Raw genomic sequence first — 22,994 nt, 5'->3', positions numbered from 1 at the left:
TATTATTATTTTTAAAGACTTTATTTATTCATGAGAGACACACACACAGAGAGAGAGAGAGAGAGAGGCAGAGACACAGGCAGAGGGAGAAGCAGGCTCCATGCAGGGACCCCGATGCGGGACTCAATCCCAGGACTCCAGGATCACGCCCTGGGCTGAAGGCAGGTGCTAAACCTCTGAGCCACCCAGGGATCCCTGAAAATTTAGAGTATGTGTTAATTTTATTATTATTTCTTAAGAGGCTGGTAAGTTTGTACCTGTATTATAATTTAAATTTTTCACTGTCTTATTTATTTTATTTAGTATGATGTTTTTTAGTTAACCTTTTGAACACAAAAATAAAACCATTAAAATTAAGCTAGAGCTATGTCTTTAAAAATGCACTCATTTCTGTAATCAACTTGAAAGTACCTTGATATCACAATATGCATCTCATTCAGTTATCATAGAATATAATGTAGGACAAGGATCTACAGACTAAAGACCTAATCTGACCTATAGCCTGTTTTTGTGCATCTCAAGAGCTAAGAATGTTTCTTACATTTTTAAAGAGTTAGAAAATAAAAACAGCAACAACCAAAAAAGAATGTATAGCTTGACCACATGTGACCTGTGGAGTCAAACTAGAAAAAGTTTGCTGACCCCTGATATGAAATAATAATATATATCTAATTCCTGATGTCTAGACTAGAGATAATCTTTATGTAGACTATGTGAAATAATTAGTCTATTGAATCAAAAAAACAATTTTCAGCCAGCAATTTTATTCTTTTTCCCCCCACTATCCTTCTTTATGTAAATTTAATAAGATATCATCTTGATTTTCACTCTCTCTCACTCTTGGCTCTTAGGGTGATCAACAGAAGTGCAAAACTTAAAATCAATAGTTTTCCACATTATGGCATGAAATTCCTTTTTCAAATGAAATCTTTAGGGCAAGTACAGGTATAAAAACCTTTGAAAAGGGGCTCAGCAGGGTGAGGATTAGTAAGAGGCAAAGCCCTGCTTTCTCCCCTTCCTTGTCTATCTGTGTGGCTAATCAGGAAGGGGCTTAAGGAAAGAGTCTTTTGAGAACCATTTTCTAGAAGGATGATTCAAATTGGATAATTGAGTTCTGTATAATTAATGATTTTACATCTCTATGATACTTTAAATGCATGATACTAAATTAGTGTTCTTTATTTTTACTCCAGGGAAGGAAAGTCTTAGATAAACTATATGAATTAAAAATACATTTTACAAGTTTAAAAGGACTTACAGGGCCTGAGAAGTTAGCACCAAGATGTCAAATTGTGAATATTGCAGCAGAAATTTTTCTAAAAAGTGGAAGCCTAGATGGTGCCATTTGGGTATTGAGGGGTAAGTTATGATGTATGCAAGCATAACATAATTTGTTATAATTCTTTTTTTTTAATTTGTTATAATTCTTGATTGTGTAATTACCTTATGTTGATATTAAATTCTGGGTGGTAGTTTGCCCTACTAAACCCTAGTGATCATGTGGGTAGGAAAGATGGTTGTTGTTTGTATAAAATGAAAAGAGAAGGTTAACCTCATTTTAAAGAAAAAATTTTGTGACCTTTGGTTGAGAAGCTAGATCTTACTTTGACCTAGGCACCATGCAAAATGCTTTACCTGGATTATCTCAGTTCATCTTTATAGAAACCCTATGAGTTTAGAATTAGTATAACTCGCTCTTTTTTTTTTTAATAAAAAATGTCAAAGACATCAAGCAACTTGCCCAGTTGTTTACATAACAAGTAAGAAATGAAGGCTGGATTCAAACCCCAACAGTCCAGCTTCAGAGCCCAGGCTTTAGCTGCTGAGACAGGGAGATCCGTATTATACTTGGCATAAACTCTTGTCTTTGTACATACAGGCAAACATGACTTCAAAGCAAGGTAAGTAAAGCTTACTTCCCTAGTAAGTCAATCCATCTAGCAGAAATTACAATGAAATTAAGCCAGCAAAGCAATTATGATTATTAGTTTTCTATAAATAAACTTACAGAAGTAAATAAAAATTTAGCACACTGGTAACAGCATGCAGTATTGTGGTGGCTCTGGCTACTTGAAACATCAGGCAGATTTTATTTGATAAAATGAGATAACAGTGAAGAAACCTCAAGAATCTCTGGATTTAGGTGGGAAGATGGAATATATGACCCTTACACTAACACACACATATACCAGCACCCATATATATTCATATATATGTATGAATACATAATTAATATCTAGTATTTATATAGAATCATTACATATATAATACTTTGTTCAGGGATGAGAGTTTATGGAATACAGAGGTTGTGAGTGGACTTGAGGATCAAGCCTGGTGAGAAAGTTTTTCTTCAATTTAACAAACATAGCAAGTGAAGTTTGCTAAATAAGGAAGAATAAATGAAATACAAAAATAGAAATTAGCAAAATGTAAGCCAACCTTTGTTATTAGAAGGGAGATGTGGCAAGAAATGGAAAGGATAAAATTGTTGGTTAAACTTAGTTGGGGCACCTTGTGACAGGAAACTATAGCCTAAAATTTCTGGCAAAACTAGTCTTTCTCAAACTATAACTTTTTTTTTTTTTTTAAGATTTTATTTATTTATTCATGAGAGACACAGAGAGAGGCACAGACATAGGCAGAGAGAGAAGCAGGCTCCATGCAGGGAGCCTGACATGGGACTGGGTCCCCAGTCTCCCTGAGTCTCCAGGATCACACTCTGGGCTAAATCGCTGAGCCACCCAGGGTGCCCTCAAACTAGAACTTGAAGGAGAGTTTGTGGGACGGGTATGGGATGGTCTAGGGAGATTTTAAAGTTTTACAATTTCAGTGTTATCTTTAAAAATTATGTAAGTTATAAACACAGGGTTCTCTTTTGCAAGGACTATTTCAATTAAAGGTCACTTACTTAAATAAAAATTTACTTCTTCAAGAGAAGGGCCCACAGAAGTCTGCTAACTTCTCTCCGGAATTGCAGTAAATGGACCTTTCTCAAGAAAGGAAATACAGAGGTCTTCATCTCACTTGTAATAATCTAGAGTAATACTCATAATAAGAGAAATACATATTAAAATTACAAAACACCTGTCAGACTAGCAAAGTAAGAGTTTAGTGATACACTTTTCATGAGAGTATAGAAAAATAGGCATTCATATACATTGTCTTTAGGGGCTTTTGGCTAAATATCTGTCAAAATTTAAGAGTGTATACTTCCTTTTATATATCATCTCTATTCCTAAGAATTTCTCCTACAAACACAGGGGTAGGAACTGTAAGTTACCTAGAATCTTTTATTTACCATAAACAGTGATCAAAAAGGATTCCACATAACTTAAATATCCATTAAAAGAGTTGACTAACTGTGCGATAGTCATTTGATGGAGTAGAATGAAGCAGATCTACAGATACTGGAGTGATCTGTTGCCAGGTGACAAAAAAGAATGTGCAGAACAGTGTGCACTGTAACAAAAATAAGTAATATGGATACATACCCTTAAAATATTTGTAAAAGTATGCACAAGAAACAAATTATAGTGGTTGCTTTTGAGAAGAGGAATCGAGTCTTGGAGGACTTTTACATATGTTTTTTCTATATTTTTCCTTTTGAAAAAGTGTACACTTCTAATCTACTAGACTTTTTTATGGGAGGGGGTTATAAATTAGCCATGCTTGAGAAATGCAGGATATTTTACACATTTTAGTGAGTGGCAGACTTATGAGAATAAATCTATTGTTTTGGCTTTTTAGTTTGACATTTAAAACTCTTTCTCAGCACTTGTATCTTGGCAAATGAACAAGAGATTCCTGCCTTATCCCCTTACCAGCATAAAAAAGAGCCTTAAAACCATAATTTATATAATGATCATTTGGAGACTGAAGAGTGTCTTAACTCTTTAGAATATACATATTCTAAAAAGTTCTGCCATTTATTGAAAAGCTGCTCTTGTACTTTAAAATAAATTTTATTGCCTTAATATAAGTAATATATATTCATTATCAAGAAATAAGAAAAGTTACAGAAGAAAGACTGATGATAGAAATTCCTTATTCAGGGATCCCTGGGTGGTGCAGCGGTTTGCGCCTGCCTTTGGCCCAGGGCGCGATCCTGGAGACCCGGGATCGAATCCCACGTCGGGCTCCTGGTGCATGGAGCCTGCTTCTCTCCCTCTGCCTGTGTCTCTGCCTCTCTCTCTCTCTGTGACTATAATAAATAAATAAAAATTAAAAAAAAAAAGAAATTCCTTATTCAGTCTACCCAGAAATGACTGTTAATGACTTTCATGTTACTATACATACCTGTACCTTGCATTCTTTTTCAGGGAACAGTCTTTTTATGGACATCTTTCTGTGAAAAGAAGTATTTTTCTACAACATCACTTAATAGAATGCATGGTTTCCTATCTTGTGAATTAATATTTATTTATATAAATATAAATACATAAATATTTCTATGGATACATAAATATTTCTTGGTCTACCTTGTTTTCAGATGTCTATGATAAACAGTAATCCCTGCTAAACATCTCTGGTAATATTACATCCTGAGGATAAATTCTGATGGAATTACTATGTTACAGAATAGGGATAAAGGATAAAGCTTTTTGGTAAATGTTGGTAGATTTGCTCTTATTCCCATTCAGATTTGTGTCACGTTATTTTGAGTTTATTAGCCTCCCTTTGTAAGAAAATCCTAAAGAACTGTTACAGACATTGTCCTCTTAGGGGGTCACAGTTACATATGAACAGTCCACATATTAGTGCCCAAAGTTATGGTTTTTAGTTATCAAACAGACTAGTACATTCCAGTTATGCAATCCCTAATTTAGCTACCAGTACATTCCATTCCAGGTCTCACCTCTTTGAGTCCACTCAGAGAGCACTCTACACCTTTAGAAAAGTTAGAAAAGCACTCTACACCTTTAGAAAAGTTACAGTAACTATAGTCTTACCAGTGTGTGAAGATGCATGTTATGAAATACCCTCACCAGTATTATTTTTCAAATATTAGTTTTCTTATCTCCTTGCTAGTCTTATAGAGAAAAGTAATGTTTGCTGCTTTACTTTTCATTGTAAATTACTAGTTCATGTTCTTGGTCTTTTTCAAATTTTAATCTTTCTCTTCATTATTGATTTAATAATAATATGACTATTTGCTATATACCAAGCATTGTGCTAAGTGTGTTACTTGTGTCATCTCATCTTACCAACACTAACCTTATGAGGTAGGTGACAGTATCCCAAAATGAAGACATAGGTTGAGAGAGGATCACACTGCAAATAAAGATGAAGGAAGAATTCCAATCTAGTTCTGATTGTAGAGTCCATATTTCTAAGCCCTATAACAGTGCTGTTGTTTCCCTAGCCTTTCCTCTAAACGGACTTCATAAAATTGCAACTAGAGCAGAAGTACAAACCATACAAACAGACCCAGATCTAACCTGGTCAGCCACCTGAGCAAGATGGTGATTCTGATCTTGTTTTTGTAAATCTAAGACAATGGTTCTCAAAGCTGACCATCAGAACACACCGGAATGAAGATTGTTAAAACACAAATGGCTTAGCCCATCCCCATCTGAATCATTGTCTGCGATGAGTCCTGAGAATTTGCATTTCTTATAAGTTCTCAGATGTTGCTGATGCTCTTGCTGGTCTGGGGACCTCACTTTGAAGATCACTGCCCTACAACTCATTGGGACTTCTCATACCTCCCCTTATGTCTGTAAACTACACTCCCTCACGTCACTCCCCTAGTTTGTTAACCAGTGCTATAAGCATCACCATTTTTTTAATGCATTACTTACGGATTTTCTTCCTTTAACTATCTTTGTACCTTCCTAGGGAGGAAATGTCTAGAGTTTTTGTTTTAGATTTTTTCCTAGTTTTATTGAGATATAATTAACATACAGCACTGTATAAGTTTAAGGAGTATAGAATAGTAACATATATATTGTGATTTGATTAGTACAATAATTTTAGTTAATAACCATTATCTCCTATAGATAGAAAAAAAGAAAAATCTAACCTGAGATGAGAACTCTGAGGATCTACTCTCAACAACTTTCCTAGATGTCATACAGCAGTTAACGATAATTACCATGTTGTGCATTACATCTCCTGTATTTGGAAGTTTGTACCTTTTGACCACTTTTGTCCATTTCTCTACCTCCAACCCCTATTCTAGTAACCACAAATTCAATCACTTTTTCTAGAGTTTGTGTTTAAGATTCCACATATAAGTGAGATCATACAGTATTTGTCTTTCTCTTTTTTACTTATTTCACTTAGTATAATGCTCTCAAGGTCCATCTCTATTGTTGTAGGCTGTAATTGTTTAAAGCATATATGTTTGTATGTGGTTTTTTTTTTTTTTTGGTTGGTTGGTTGTTTAGAAAAATGTTAATCTTTTTATAGTAGGAAATTTAGTATAAAGGTTAGCCTGATAACCTAGACCAGTGACTGACTGTCACTGCAGTACTAATATAAGTATATAAACAATGTTAATATTTAGGAAAAACTGATTATCTTCATTTGCAACCAGTAGATGGCTCTGTTCAGCACCGTGTTGTGATAGACCAGGCCATCATCTTCAGTCTGTTTTCATATAACTGTTTCACTTATACTTACCTATGTAGGCATAGACAATATTATAGGTCATTACCACCTCTTTCCCAAATAATTTTCATCAAATGTGAGCACTGTGCATTTTCAGTGATGGAATGTTAGATTTTTGTTAATTTCATCTTTGTACATTTCTGTTTTGCTTTAGTTTTTTATAGTGATTGTTTATATTGTTTAAATAAACATTTTTTTAAAGATTTATTTTAGAGAGACAGTGCACATGACCAGGGGGAGGAGCAGAGGGAGAAGAGAGAAGTCTCAAGAAGACTCCCTGCTGAGCATAGAGCCCAATGTGGGGCTTGATCCCAGGACCCTGAGATCACAATCAAGCCAAAATCAAGAGTCAGATTGGTCAACCAACTGAGCTACCCAGGTGCCCCAAAATATAAACATTACTTTAAAAGTAATCAACCAATTTGGCCTTATCCTGAACAATAATATCTATGAAGTCACCAGTTTAATGTGGTTTTTATGCTTAATGAGCTCTTCTATTTTTATAATACACAAATAACCATTAAAATTATAATGTAACCTAAAAATCAGTGCAGGTACTTATTACCATCAATAATGCGTGTACGTATATATTTTATATATATATATATATATATATATATATATATATGTTATATATATATATCACACTTAGGAAATATCATACTATAAATTATGCCCTTTAATATTATGATAGTTCTGGGGGATCCCTGGGTGGCGCAGCGGTTTGGCGCCTGCCTTTGGCCCAGGGCGCGATCCTGGGGACCCGGGATCGAGTCCCACGTCGGGCTCCCGGTGCATGGAGCCTGCTTCTCCCTCTGCCTGTGTCTCTGCCTCTCTCTCTCTCTCTGTGTGACTATCATAAATAAATAAAGATTTATTAAAAAAATATTATGATAGTTCTGCATATTAAAGATAGTAGTCCTTGGGATCCCTGGGTGGCGCAGCGGTTTGGCGCCTGCCTTTGGCCCAGGGCGCGATCCTGGAGACCTGGGATCGAATCCCACGTCGGGCTCCCGGTGCATGGAGCCTGCTTCTCCCTCTGCCTGTGTCTCTGCCTCTCTCTCTATCTCTCTGTGACTATCATAAATAAATAAAAATTAAAAAAAAAATTTAAAGATAGTAGTCCTTGATCCGCTGGATATTTGCAAATATTCTTCTTAGCTTTCATTTTCCTTTAACTTTGATATTTTTGCATTTTCGTTTTTCTTTTGCCTGCCTGACATTTTTTTCTACTTAAACGTGAACTACTTTTTAAGTATTCTTTTTTGTATAACTTTTTATTGATTTAATATTCCTTTTTTTTGTAATGCTTACACCCTATATTACATTAGTTTCAAGTGTACAACATAGTGACTCAACATTTCTGTACTTTATGCTTATGTTCACTACAAGCATAGCTACCATCTGTCACCATACAACGTATTACAATACTTATTGACTATATTCCCAGTGCTTTACCTTTTATTCCTACGACTTATTCATCCCATCCTGAGAAGACTGTATCTCCCCCTCTCCTTCACTGTTTTGTCTATCTTCTCCCCATAAACAGTTTATTTTCAGTATTTATGGGTCTGTTTCTGCTTTTTAAATTATTGTTAATTTTTGTTTTGTATCATGCTTTGGGGCTTTGGGCAGTCCTTAGTGATCTCAGAATTATATATTTATCCATATGTTTTTCAAAATTTTTGGTTCATTACCAGCTTTAAATTTTGATATGATGTGGGAATGTAATTTTATTTATTTCCCCAAAACATACCAACTCACACTTCGCTCACTTATTTGAAATACCACTTTCATTATAGGTTAGAATCTTGTATCTGCTTAGGTCTGTTTCTGTACTTGCCTCCTCTCCCAGGGATCTCTGTTTCTGTGGTAATGCCAAACTCTTTTAAGGTATTGTAGCTTTAGAATATGTGATAATACCTACTTAGGTATGACCACCTTCACTCCTCTTCCAAAACTGTTATGTACATTTTCAAGTGCTTATTCTTTTGGATTAATTTCAGAGTTATTGAATTTGATTGGGATTATATTAAATATATATTAAAGGGAGAAAGGTATCTTTTAGATTTTCCTTATGGTATATGCAGTACTCACTATGGTAAAGGATAATTATTTAATAGTCTCACTAGCCTGGAAATTCATTCACTGCAGGCCATCTTAATAGTCTTTATATTCTTAGTGCCCTATATTCAAAATCTTGCATCAGTAAAGACTGAATAAGCATATGTGGGAGGTAAGTAAAGAATTGATATTACAGAAAATTTGCTTGTACTTGGAGATTTTTTTTAGACAAATGGAAAACACTCCCAACCTTGGAACAGAGAAAAACATGAGAATTAATGGGGATGAGAACTTTTATATAACAGTAAAACTAGGTATTAAGTACATGTATAAACTGGTTTTTGCTTTTGAAAGTTTAATTCTCATAAGAATTCTTACTAAATTTTCATGAAAGTGATGGAATTGTGAATGGGGTGGATGAGTTAAAAGCTATTAATTCCAAATGACTTCCCAATGACCAGTTTCAGTGAAACTTTGGTTCATAAAATGGCCAACGTACTCAGGTTTTGTAAAAATAGCCACACAATTTGGTAAGATTTCAAAATGAATCTCCTGAAATACCATCTTTCAAAAAATATTACCATTATTCCCACCTTAATAATTTAAAAAATGAGTACTAAATAAAGAAGAATAATGCAATTGTTATGAAAAAAGGCCACATAGTCTACTTTTTATATATATGACATATTTACCAGATAGATGTTTAACCAAAAATAATTGAACTTACTTGATAAAAATAAAATTCCGTTTATAAGGAATAGTGGTTTTACTTTTGGGAATTATGGGGGCAAATGGGAATTATGTTTAACAGATGATTTATATAGTCTTTCAGAGGATAGCAAGTTCATTTAAATTCCTCTGTATAGTAAAATTTAAGCAAATTTGGGAGTAAATTAGAGTATCTGTTTAAATGAGCTAATAGTCATAAAGCACTAATATTTGTGAAACATTGCCTAGCACATTCTCTAAGGCAAGTCAGTCAATCAAGTGGACTCTAGTAATTTAAAAGCAAGCTCCTGTTTTAAAGTTATATGGGATAGTTAAGGCTTTATTTTGGCATTATATATGTGAATTACCAAATCTTTCCTTAATACTTATTATGTTCACTGTGCTGGGAAGGCCACAAAAGAAAAAGAATACGTGACTCCTTCACTTAGCCCAGTTAAAAAGGAATATGATTTAAGTGTCATATAGCAACGTTTCATTTACGTGCCTTATGTATGGTGATTGAGGGAATTAAGTAAATGATAAAATATTAACATCTCTAATATTTTAGCACCTCAGTGTTCTGTATTACAGTCTCTTATTGCTTTTCTCAATGTGAAAATCAGGGCAGAAATTAAGGAACTTCAACATTATAGGGAATATTCTTTTTTTTAAGTTGAGTGAAGGGTACATAGAAGTTCATTATTATGTTTTTGTACCTTATGTACATTAGGTATTCTGTACATATCAAATATTTCATAATAATTGTTTAAGAAATTGGGAGGAAAGCTGTTCCCCAAAATACCAAAACTAATTAAATTGTGTATTTTTTAAGATTTTATTTATTTTATTTTTTAGAGATTATTTTAGAGGGAGAGAGAGAGAGAATGAGTGTGGGAAGGGGCAGAGGGAGAAAGAAACTTTAGCAGACTCCACGCCGAGCATGGAGCCCAATACCAAGCTCAGTCTCATGATCCTGATATCACAACCTGAGCCAAAACCAGAATTTGGATGATTAACCAACTGCATCACCCAAGCACCCCTTTATTTATTTGAGTGAGAGAGAGAGAGAGTACAAGCAGGGGGAGCGGCAGATAGAGGAGGAAAGACTCTGAAGCTGACTCTGCACTGGGCACAGAGCCCAATGCAGGTCTCCATCTCAGGACCCTGAAATCATGTGAGCTGAAATGAAGAGTTAGTTAGATGCTTAACTGACTGAGCCACCCAGACACCCTAAATTATGTATTATTTGTTTTGTAAAATGTCGAACTTGTCCACACAAAAAATATTTTACATTATAACAAATAATATGAGAACATTATTTTCATGCAAAAATAAACATTAACTTAAGAATCAACTAATTAGTATACTTAGAAAAATGAATTAATTTAAAAATGAGTGCTCATTGGTTTGCGTCTCCTTAGGATGGTGATCATCATTATATAAGCTGTTTCTAATAAATTTGAGTCATTGTTAGCTTTTCTGAACACATACTCAAGTCTTGATACTTAACATATTTGAAAACAAGTGTGATTATATTTTTGAGTGTAATTTACATAGGTAAAGTATTAGTACTTTATTCTTTTTGGAAGAGTCTGAATGGATCATCAGTACACCACTGTGGCCTTGTGATAGACTGGATGTACTCAATCGACATAATCTGCTCTGTACAATTGCACATGAAATCTTAGCCAAGAGCCTTTACAGACAGACATTTGAAGTTTTGCAAAATCTACCAGGTTTTCAAAATTCTCAAGGTATGTTTTTTAAAGATCTCAATTTCCTGTCCACCCGGTGTTTAAATAAGAAACAATTCTGCACGTATTTTGGTTGAACATATATTTTTTAATGAAATTGTGTTCCGCAAAATGTGTTCTCTGTAAATTGAATATGCTTTTCTGGTTTTGTTTTGTTTGTTTGTTTGTTTGTTTGTTTGTTTGTTTGTTTTAAAGCAGAGGTGCTTACTTTTGGGTTGTCAGCAGTTCCCCAGTGCTTTCATCAGTCCCCTTTCCCTATCAGTCAGGTCAGCAACAAACTGTAATGCCCCCAACAAGCTTCATGTGGTAAAAGAATTCATGCTTTAGAATAATGCAAAAAACTTTTTTCTTTTATTATTTAATATATATACAAATATGGAGCTTAGTTTCCATTACCTTGGAACTAGGGAAACATGAAATAAATGGAAGAATTAGCAAATGAGAAGTTCAAAAAAAGGGAATGTTAATGTGGAAAGTAGTAGGTAGTGCTCTTCAATCCTTATGCTGCAGTCTTGTATGAGCAGGAAGAGAATCCATGTTAGGGGAAATGTGAGCAATAGCGCTTGGTCAAAATGAGCTGAGTAATGGGTTCAGAGTGGCAGGTTACCACTTTATCAGAATGTTTTATCAGTCAGTGTTCTAGGAAAAATTCCATTGGTGGAGACTTTTAGGAAGAGACTAAAAGGTAAGGAGATTAATTTCCTACTAAAGTCTGGATCACTAAAGGATGCTAACAGATAAAGTGATTAAGAGCAAAGTGTAGGTCATAGATTGAATTGATTGAATATAGGAAATAAAAGATTTGGCAGTCTCCAAAGTGACTTCTAAATGAGGAATTGAGAGAACTAGAAATACCCAATAAAAGATTTGTTTTTAATTTGAGAGAGAATATTATGAAGGGATGATTCATTTTTAGTCATGGAAAATTAAATCTGAGGCCTGAACTGTAGACAACACAAGTAGAACTATGCAAGTCATTCATTTTGAGATCCTGCAGATGCAGACACAGGTGGGATTACAAATGGGTGTTAATGCATCCTCTGGAATATTTGGTCAGGCTTCTTATATTTTGTTACAAAGTAAATGAACGAGTTTGTTTTTGTTGAATGCTTACTTGTTTCTTAGAGATATGTAAGATGATTGCATTTTAGTGACTGTGACTCCCATAGTAGGTAGCAAAGTGCCAAGAGGAGCAGAGGGAAAAGTAGTGAGAGAGAGAAAAGATGGAGAATCTAAAATCGATCGATTTCATTATATCTTTTTTTTTTTCCAGAAACTGTGGAGGTCTCACAATATAGCCTTCTTTTTAATAAACTTCTAGACGCCTGTATAGAAAGCAACAGTCTTGGTATGTCATCTTCTGTAGCAGAATTCATGATTTCACAGAACATACCTATTGATTTCTCCTTTCTCAGAAGATTAATTACTTCTTTGGGAAGGAGTTGTTTATGGCTCAAAGCTAGAGCCCACTACAAAAGTAAGTTATATTTAAAAAATACATATTTGATATTTTAGTTTTGACTGATTTTCTAACCCTGAAGCCTTATAATTTTATGACTAGGCATTTAAATATGTTTCAAAAGTTGATACACATTCAAATATAGTGGTCTATGCAGATTTGTGCTCTCTTTTGAAACCTGGGGATGCCTGGGTGGCTTGGCAGTTTAGCGCCTGCCTTCGGCCCAGGGCGTAATCCTGGAGACCCGGGATCAAGTCCCGCATCAGCTCCCTGCATGGAGCCTGCTTCTTCCTCTGCCTGTGTCTCTGCGTCTCTCTCTCTCTCTGTGTCTCTCATGAATAAATAGATTAAAAAATCTAAAAGAAACCTGTCCTTTCTCTTGTTTCTAATTACTGTATCTTCATTTCTTTGCACATTAGTATGCCCACTGGAAGGTGCACAAAAGAAATGAATGATAGCATTTGAACCAGTTTGGCATAGCTTAGAAATGTATAGGAGTAAAATAATTGGGTGGAATGAAGTTTAAGGAATATTTAGATATTTTATTCATCCCTGCTATATGCCTGATCTTTATAAGTTAGAATATTTATGTAGCAGGCACATGGGAAGTACAGAGGCTGCCATTCCTGAACATGATACACAAGTTTTTTGCATGGTTCCTAGTAATAGAATTTTGTTAATCTATTTACAGTTGTTTCTCTCTAACCAGTAAGCCTAGAAAACTAATGCTTTCTCTAGTCCCAGCCACCTTGTAGGTAGTTGAATTGGAAAATAATTTTGTGTAGAATCTAGATCCAGAAAAAAATTCTTTTCTACCTTACTATAGTAATTTGTCTTAAATTTCCAATTCTTTTTTTTTTTTTTTTTTTGAGCGAGAGAGAGAGAGAGAGAGAGAGAGAGAGAGAGTAGGGGGAGGGGCAGATGAAGAGAGAGAATCCTCCTTGCTCTGTACATGGAGCCCAGCACAGAGCCCAACTCGGAGCTCCATCTCATAACCCTGAGATCATGACCTGAACCACTCAGGTGCCCATTTCAACTGCCATGTGTATGACAAACATTTGAGTGCCTACTATGTGTTCGTACCGTGCCAGATTTGCCAAATATCCTAGCCATCCCTACCAGCACAAAAACCTTTCTGAACCTGGAAGTGTTTTTCACACTACCAGCTGTGATTAGTTTAGCAGGTAGTAACTTTTTTTCCCAATGAAATAAAGAAAATATTAGCCTACATTATAGGTAGTAAGGTTAAGTATTATTTGGTAAAATTTTCATTTTAGTTACATATATACATATTATATACTGGGTCTATCAAAAGAAGTTTTGAAAGCATAGTTGTTTTAAAAAACAACTTAAAGAAAAAAAAATAAAAAAATAAAAAAAAACAAAAAAACAACTTAAAGGATCCTTTTAAAGGATGATCAAATTTAGAGGAAAGGCAGAATTGTTTTTTCATAAACACCTCACTTCAATTTTGTGGTTATGTTTCGGCCCTTATATTATTTCCCTGCAGATTACTAGAAATTATGCACAAAGTATATATGTACTGTTTGATATTACTTCTTAATTTTACTTTTTAGAATCCATGTTAATGGGATTCTTTATTTTCCAAATAATTGTGCAGTTTGGGGAACATGCCATTAGAAGGTGTTTTATATGCCACAGGAACAAAACCTAAACTTGGAAACATTTAAATGAGATTTCTATGAATCTCTATTTGTTAGTTGGAAATAAGATTTTATGTGAAAGCAGCTAAGCTTAATCATTTGTAAAAAAATTTTTGAAGATTTTATTTATTTATTCATGAGAGACACACAGAGAGACAGAGACATAAGGAGAGAGAGAAGTAGGCTCCATGCAGGGAGCCCGATGTGGGACTCAATCCCAGGACTCCAGGATCACGCCCTGGGCCAAAGGCAGACGTTTAACCTCTGAGCCACCCAGGCATCCCCGTAAAATTTTTTATTAACAGTTTTTTTGAGATATAACTAAAAACCATGATAGTTCACCCATTTACAGTGGTGGATTTATATCCGTTAGTAGTCATTCCCTATTCTTCCACCAAATTCTTCCAGCCCTAATCATAATTTATTTTGAGAGTTTTTCTTTTTCAGTAGTGTTAAAACAATTCATGCCAAGGTACAATTCAGTACCTTTTTTACTAGCACTTTTTCTCTTATCTAAACTCATCTGTGCCTTGTTTCATATGCAGTGAACTTCTGAGACTTATGCAGGTGAAATATAGGACAGTATTTTCGGTTTTTTTAATGTACCTGAGTTATAGAATGAAATGAATAATTTACAATCACTGATCAGTCTTTAGAACATCTTATTTCCTGATGATGTTGACATTTAAAATATCATTGGTATCTCTTTAGATTTATCTACACACATAGTTAACACTCTAGGAAAGCCTTTGAGTGCCTTATAATCACCCTAGTAGTACATGATTCTGGGGATATGGCTTTTTATGAAGGCACTGTTAAGACTGTGGTGCCAATGCCTTTGTTTTGCTTTTTTAAAAAAATATATTTTATGCAGCTTTATTGAAATAACTTCACCTGCCATAAAATTCACCCATTTAAAGTAGATTAGTGTATTAGTTTTTATTATATTCACAGAATTGTGCAGCCATCATCACAATCTAATTTTAGGGACCAGGTGAGTTGAGGACCTGTACTCTTCTGCCATCTTGCCCCTCCCCCACAATCTAATTTTAGAATATCTTCAGCACCTCCAGAAGAAATCCTAAACATATTAGCATTCCCCAGATGCCTCTTACTGACCCAGCCCAAGGCAACAATTAATCTACTCTATTTGTGTGGATTTGCATATTCTGAGCATTTCATGTAAACGAAGTAATTCAGTATGTAGTTTTTTATGACTAGGTTCTTAGCATAATATGTTGTAACATGTATCAATACTTCATTCTTTTTTATTGAGTAATACTCCATTGTATAGAATTTATGTATCCATCCATTCTTTGATGGACATTTGAGTTGTTTTCACTTTTTGGTTATTATGAGTAACACTGCTGCAAACATTCACATATAAGTTTTTGTGTGGACATCTATTTTTATTTCTTTTGGGAGCAGAATTATTGGCTCATATGATAACTCTGTTTTTAGCATTTTGAGAAACTGCCAATTTGTTTTCTCAAAGAAGCTGCATCATTTTATATTTATATACCCACCACCCAAATTTGAGATTTTCAGTTTCTTCACATCCTCACTAACACTTACTACACTATGTTTTTTATTTTAGCTTTCTTGGTAGATATACAGTCAATCATTGTGGTTTTGATTTTGCATGATTCTAATGACTAATGATGTTGAACACCTTTTCATGTGCTTATTGGCCGTTTGTGTATCTTCTGTGGAGAAATGTCTGTTAAATCCTTTACCCATTTTTTTCTTTGTACATTTTTTAATTGGGTTTCTTTGAGCTGTAAGATTACACATATATATACATATACACATAATACACATATAGATACATATATACTCTTCTTGCTAGTCTCATGTCACATACATGAATTTCAGGGGTGGTTTTCCACTCTGTGAACTGTCTTTCACTTTCTTTATGGCTTTGCTTTGCTTTTTGTTTTCAAACTAATCAGAAGGAAACTGTCCACAGACAGTAAAGTTGCCTTCCTGATGCTCCTGATTTGTTCTCCCTAGACCTAAAAATTTTCTCAGAGCTGAAAAGTCAGGAAGGGAGATATTAGTGTGTCTTTCTGTTAATGTTTTTCCCCCTAAAACCAAATGGGAATATTTTTCTTTTCATGTTTGCTTTTAGGGGAAAAAAGTAATGTTCCTAAATTTCTATTCAGTTTCTTATTTTTTGTTTTCCTCTTCTGATCAGCAATTAAAAGAAGAATGTAGGGATCCCTGGGTGGCGCAGCGGTTTAGCGCCTGCCTTTGGCCCAGGGCGCGATCCTGGAGACCCGGGATCGCATCCCACATCGGGCTTCCGGTGCATGGAGCCTGCTTCTCCCTCTGCCTGTGTCTCTGCCTCTCTCTCTCTCTCTCTCTCTGTGACTATCATAAATAAATAAAAATTAAAAAAAAAATTAAAAAAAAAATAAAAGAAGAATGTATGTAAATTCTATCTATCAATAGCTAGGAAAGTTAATGAGTCGATAGGTGTGTTAGTCCTGGAAGTGACCTAGGGAGGTGGGGCTGACTACCTAGTATTTAGAAATCCAAAATCTGGAGTCACAAGGCTGGGTTAATCCCCGAAGCCCCGTCACCTATAATATGGGAGTCACTGTACCTGATTTCAGAGGTAGTAGTAAGCTGTCAGTTAAAATTAGGTAAAACCTATGTGTTTATGTTTAACACAGGTTCCTGGCACTGAATAGGTCCTCAGTGATTAACCATCAACATCCACATTAGATTAATTCTTAAAGAAACTAAAAACATTTTAAACAAAGTTTACATACAGATTTAAATTGGTTTCAGTAAAACATGACAGTATAATATTGTCTATATACAGCTTGGAGGTCTTAGGACTTAAGGGGATTTCCCTATAAATCATTTGTAATAAGCATCTAAACAGTTGAAAAATTATATCTCTTTCTTTGAAAGTAAAATTTTTAGAACATGATTTGGTAAGCACCTACAACAGTAAGCACCTACAATAGTGAGCACCTATAAGAAAGATACGTATTTTATTTATTTTTATATCTAAATAGTGCTTAGCTCAATGCCAGACAGAGTAGGAACAGTAAATGTTTATTACACAAACTGTAACAGGACTATAAATAAGTGCTCAAAAATAGTAAAATATCTGTGTGACAGAAAAGTCTGCAAATTATAATTTGTATTTTTTCCTACATTTTGGATTCATAATTCAGGATAGGCAATAATTACAAATCTATGTAGTTGCTTTTAGACCAGATCCCATTAAAACAAAATCTAAGTTGCTATTCTGGTTTTTTAGTTATTCTGAAATTATGTTGTGTTGACTATGGCTTGAAATAAATGGGCAGTTATTACAATAAGGCTTAAAAGTCATTTTTAGGAGAGTTTAAAAAATGTATTTCTTCATATTTAATTGACAAGTATTTCACAAAGAATAATATCAAATATACTTGGATAAGCTCACCACCATATAATTTATATAATAAACGTGCTGATGTGAAGAATCATTCTGTAATGTAAGTAATTATCATGTGTGACTATTTTGGAAGTCTAGCTTTTTACCTGTTGAGGTTTTAGTAAAGTTTGATCTATTATTTGATTTCCAGGTGCTCTTTCATTGGGTTGCTACCCACCATTGGAGGGAAATTTATATAGAAAAATTCTGCTGATTCCTTCTTATTTATCTGAGATTGAAATGCTTTTAGCTATTGAAATCTTCCTGGTATCTAATGCTAGTAGTATTCAGAGTCCTGGAACTTCTACACAGATACTGCAGATAGTTTTGAAAAGGTTGGTTGATCATAACTTCTAAGCGCATACTAAAAGCAGATCATGGTTCCCTACACCGGCCCTAGAATGTAAATGTTTATATATATTTTATAATATATATTGTATATATTTTATGCATATTATATACATATACAAACATTTATATATATGTGTGTGTGTGTGTGTGTATACTTGTGTATATATGTATTTACAAACTTTGGTAACATTTAAATTGAGAAAGGATTTGACTTGAGACTTAAAACCAGACAAGCTCATAGCATTTGATAAAAACACGTTTGTTTACAACTTCAAAGTTGCTGTCAGATGTTCAAAGAGATGGATCCTCTTTAAGTATCAGTCTTTTCATGTGTACAGATAGGTTTTAGATAGTTATCTAAAAGTTATGTATCTTTTTGATCAACACAAAAGATCTAAGAATCGGGTCTGAAAGGGAAACGTGATAGTTTATTTGGTTCCATAAAGTATTTTGTTGAAAAATAAAGCCATCAGCCAAGTTTCTAACACTTGTATGTTTTACAAAACATTTTAAATGCTATTTTTTAACATTTTAAATTTAACATTTAACATTTTAACATTTTAAAATGTTACAAATGCATAATACTATAATGGAGCTGTTGGACCAGACTGGTATCTCTTCAGATAATTTTGTTCAAAGTCCCAGAATTTAGGCTTATACTACTCTAATTTCTTATCATCCTATCCAGGAAACTAATACAGATCTCATGGGTCTCCTGTTTTAGAGTTTCTTAACAAGAATTTTGCTTCAGTTTACTGGTGTCTGACATAGTTACCTGGATCCCAGCATAAGATGCAAGACTCTTGCATTAGAAACAGAAGATGTTATCAATTATGGTACAGCAAGCAGCATGATTATCTGCATATTTGTATCTCTTGTTTTGCTCCCAAGTCCCAGATGGGCCCAGTTGGATACCTGCACATGCACTGGGTTCTGTTACAGAAGAGTAATCTTGAACTTTAGGGGACCTAAATCTATTATGATGAATGATAAGCTTGCCTGCCCTGTTGCTCTGCAGGGAAACACCATCTCCATCTTACAAGGCTATAAGCAAACCTGCCCTTTGCTCCAAGAGAACCTATCTTTGTCTTTCAAGGTGGTTCACTATCTAAACATCCTTGAAATGCAGAATAAGAGATAGTCAGTGTCTCTGCTCTCAAAACTTCTAGAAATGCAGAGACCCAGGAAGAATTATCATCTAATAACCTAGTCTAAGCTTATACATTGTCATTTCTGCTTAATTCCATATGTGATAGCAAGTCATTTGTATCTAGCCCATACTTAAGGGGAGGAAAATTAGAAAATAATTTTTTAAGTAGATACCACACTGGGCTTGAACTCAACAAACCTGAGATCAACACCTGAGATCAACACCTGAGCTGAGATCAAGAGTTGGACACTTAATCAACTGGGCCACCCCAGGCACCTCAGGATATAATGTATTTTAGGTCCACAATTTTTTTAACTGACTAAAATGAGCTTTTTTGTTATAGCTCTATTCTTTGCTGAGGGCTTCCATGTTTACTACTGTACACTATAAGTGGCATGAGGCATTTGGGCTCCCCAACCCAAGAAGGGTTTGGTTTTCTTTTAGCTTCCCATTACCCACATATATCAACCTTTTTATTCATTTTGAATTTGGTGGGTGTTTGTGACTTCAGTGCATAACTAGTGAAATGCCTAAATCTTTAACTTTGTCACAAACAATATGATTTTCTCTATTTTTATCATCATACTGACACCTGCCTTGTTACACTCACCTCTCTCAGAATTTTATTCTTTATACTGAAAAACCTGTACCTAGTTGGCATAAGCCCAATCTGCTAGCTTCTAGGCACCACTCTCTAAGCCAGAGTGTAGTAGAAGGCACCTGACCAATCCCTCTTCTCTGTAACCATTTGTTCAACTTGGTGTGACCAAGTTGAAGTCCTCACTGCCACCACTCCATGTACCACACTAAGGTATTAATGCAAGTAGGCTCATTCTTGTGCCTTGCTCTTGGGCCCTACAAGTGCCAAGAGCAGGATGCAGTGAATACAAAACAACTGATGCCTAATATAACAGCCACATCTCTATTTTAAATACTTCTCACTCCCTATCCCTTAGGATAAACAGTCATATGAATTTTATGAAATTTGGAGACTGGTAGAAGAGTTATTAGAAAAGTAAATTCTAGCACTTAGTGAAGAATCTTAAATCAAGACTAAAGAAAATAACTGGAAATTTGGTAAAAATATATAATTACAATTCTGTTACCAAATGTTAGCTGTTAAGTATATGCTTATAATTAAAAATAGCAAATATCAAGGTAAAACATATGACCGTTAGTAACTCCAAATTTAATTTTGTATTCTTGGTGTACATTACAATGAAGAGTTATGCAATTATCAACTTTCAAGATACAGAGAGAGGCTATTAGCCGTGTTCTAGATCAGTGTTTTTCAAACTATGGGTTGTAGTGCATTTGTGTGGTGAAATCAGTTTAGGGTATTACAACCACATTATTTTTTTTTTAAGATGTATGTATTTATTTGAAAGAGAGGAAAAAAGCATGCATGGGGGAAGGGCAAAGGGAGAGGGAGAGAAAGTTTTAAGTAGACTCATTGCTGAAAGTTTTAAGTAGACTCATTGCCTCAATCTCATGACCCTGAGATCAGGGCCTGAAACAGAAACTAAAAGTTGGAACCTTAACCAACTGTGCCATGGAGGCACCTCTGCAACCATATTATTAAAATAAGTGAATAAAAGAGAGTAGAAAATAAGAGTACATTGTCATAAGGGTAAGTGTTTTCTGAAACTTTTCCATCTATGTATGAGGGTATATACTGGGTCACAGTATAAACTGTGTGTGATGTTCAAAAAAATTTGAAAGCCACTATTAGAAGAATACAGTAAAAAAAACTCAAATCTTAGTACCAGTAAATGTAAATGACTGTCTTTTGAAGAAACTATAGTTTCTGACTTTGTAAGGTGTTCACTTTGTAGATGTGAAGAAAACAAATCTTGGAGCAAGGATGATTATCAAGCTGCAGTGGAAAGGTTAATTATGGCTGCTCGTATATCGGATCCAAAGCTCTTCATTAAGCATATGACTGTCAATGTTAATAAGGAACAGGTTTATAGTTTGGAACATTGTTCTGCCCTGAAATGGTTGAAGGAGAATATGAAGTGGGCTGGAAAGGTTTGGCTTTTCAGTAACCATTAGTTAATAAAGGCTTTTTTTTTTTTTTTTTTAAGTTCAAGTAATCATTGTTGAAAATAAAAGGCAATAAAGACAGTTTTCACTATATTCACCTTTCGCCCTTTATTGTTTTATACTAAGTTAATAGTTTCCAAACTAAAAATTGGGGTTAAAGGATGCAGATGGTTATCCATACTGGATAACCATTCAAATTGAATTCAAATTACTTTTTGACTTCTCTTTAACTTACGTAAACCTAAGTATGGTAAACCCCTATTTATTCTGAAATCCAAACAGTGGAAAATCACAATGTTTTGCAGCATTTAATAAGAGGGAGACATAAAAGGGAAAGTAACTGGAGTTTTCAGATAAACCTTTAGGGGTATGAAATAAGTTTAGTGTATACACAGTACAGAGGCTAAATCCTATTCTGCATATGTAATCTAGAATAGTAAATACTATTTAAAAATGATTCAAACACCAAGATTCGAGAGCAGCTTGAGTTATACCAAAAAATTTTAAATTACTCTCTGAATAACTGTATCTTAGAATGTACATATTTTGAAAATTTGTAGTTTGTTACATTAAGTATGACTAAAGAAAACAATATTTTAAACATACACCACAACCTAAATACTCTAACAAGGACTGTTCCTAACTACCTTAGGAAGTTAAAACTCCTTTTCTGAAGTCTTCCTTCAGATCTTTAGCACAGTCATTTTCCAAGGTGATCATTCTCAATCCTTGATTTGATATTTTAAACCATAATCTTAAATCATTTAGAGAAAAACCCTGAATAAGGTGAGTAATAAAAGATAAGTCATGACTAGGAGAACTGAAGTATTTCTTAAAGTTCTCAAAACAGGATAATAGCATCACTGGATTAAGTCCATACACTCCCAAGACTAAAAAAAGTTAATTCCTAGCACGTAGCAAAATGCCAATTACCATATGATGAGACGTGAAATGAACACTATTGGGAATGGGATATGGGAAGTAAGGCAACGACTTAAACATGCTCAATTCTCTAGTATGAAAAACCGGCTAACTCTTAACTGCTCTAACTTAAATAGCACCTAGAAAATAGATTAAGTTTGGAGATTACTACCATCGGTTTGAGGGCCTTTGAGGACAAGTGAAAAATGTAAGTGGACACTTATAAGTTAGTCCTTCCTAAAGATGGAAATTTGAAAACCAAAGAAAGGAATTCGAAAAAGATGAGACTGTTTAGTGCTGGTGGCCAGGATGCATTTGAAAAGATTAAAATGGAAAAAGAAAAAAGATTAAAATGCTAAAGATGGTAAGCTAAGCATTTAGGAAAAAAAATGGGATCGAATGGAATGGATTACAAGGGACCAAGTTGTTTTAAGTCAAGAGTAAGAGTCCTTAGGGATGGAGCAAATAGAAGAGGTTTTTTGTTTTTTTGTTTTGTTTTGTTTTTGTTTTCTGTGTCAGCAGTACCAAAAGGTAGGGAAAAGAGCGGTTGTTGCATTTGCCTCATTTCATTTATGGCTGTTCCCAGGATTAAAGCTACAAAAGCAAAAATAAAGCCAAAACCCGAGATGAATCGTTGTTTTAAGAGGGGTGGGGGCAATGCTCGTTTGATGATAGCCAGATACTGAAGGGACCAAAGTCAAAAAGTAAACTGGAGAAAACGTCTAAGAATCAGCTCTACCTGTGTAAGGAATGCCACGAGGACCTGTAGTATCAGGCGCTCTCCGCGGAAAGCTCTCAGGGCCCGCTCGCCCCCTCCCCGGGCGCCCGGCGC

The 22,994-nt window shown here is 34.6% G+C and overlaps 1 protein-coding gene and 1 long non-coding RNA gene across 2 annotated transcripts in view; one reads left to right on the top strand and one right to left on the bottom strand.

The window, feature by feature from the left end:
* TOPAZ1 (testis and ovary specific TOPAZ 1) overlaps positions 1-21,250 on the top strand; it is an 80,425-nt gene extending 59,175 nt beyond the window's left edge. The window contains exons 16-20 of the mRNA XM_026016403.2: positions 1,194-1,359; positions 10,974-11,138; positions 12,412-12,615; positions 17,846-18,029; positions 21,031-21,250. Coding sequence (XP_025872188.2) covers positions 1,194-1,359; positions 10,974-11,138; positions 12,412-12,615; positions 17,846-18,029; positions 21,031-21,250 — 939 coding nt within the window. The remainder of the gene's footprint in view (positions 1-1,193; positions 1,360-10,973; positions 11,139-12,411; positions 12,616-17,845; positions 18,030-21,030) is intronic.
* Positions 17-22,976, bottom strand: LOC140594491 (uncharacterized). Its single transcript, XR_011995366.1, has 4 exons — positions 22,902-22,976; positions 5,215-5,271; positions 4,297-4,345; positions 17-195 (listed from the first exon to the last, which is right to left on the bottom strand). It is a non-coding gene; the product is annotated as an uncharacterized lncRNA (long non-coding RNA).
* Positions 22,977-22,994: the final 18 nt, after the last annotated feature.

Source organism: Vulpes vulpes, chromosome 11 (genome assembly GCF_048418805.1).
Source record: "Vulpes vulpes isolate BD-2025 chromosome 11, VulVul3, whole genome shotgun sequence".
Classification (NCBI taxonomy): domain Eukaryota; kingdom Metazoa; phylum Chordata; class Mammalia; order Carnivora; family Canidae; genus Vulpes; species Vulpes vulpes.
This window is presented reverse-complemented; position numbering and strand designations above follow the sequence as displayed.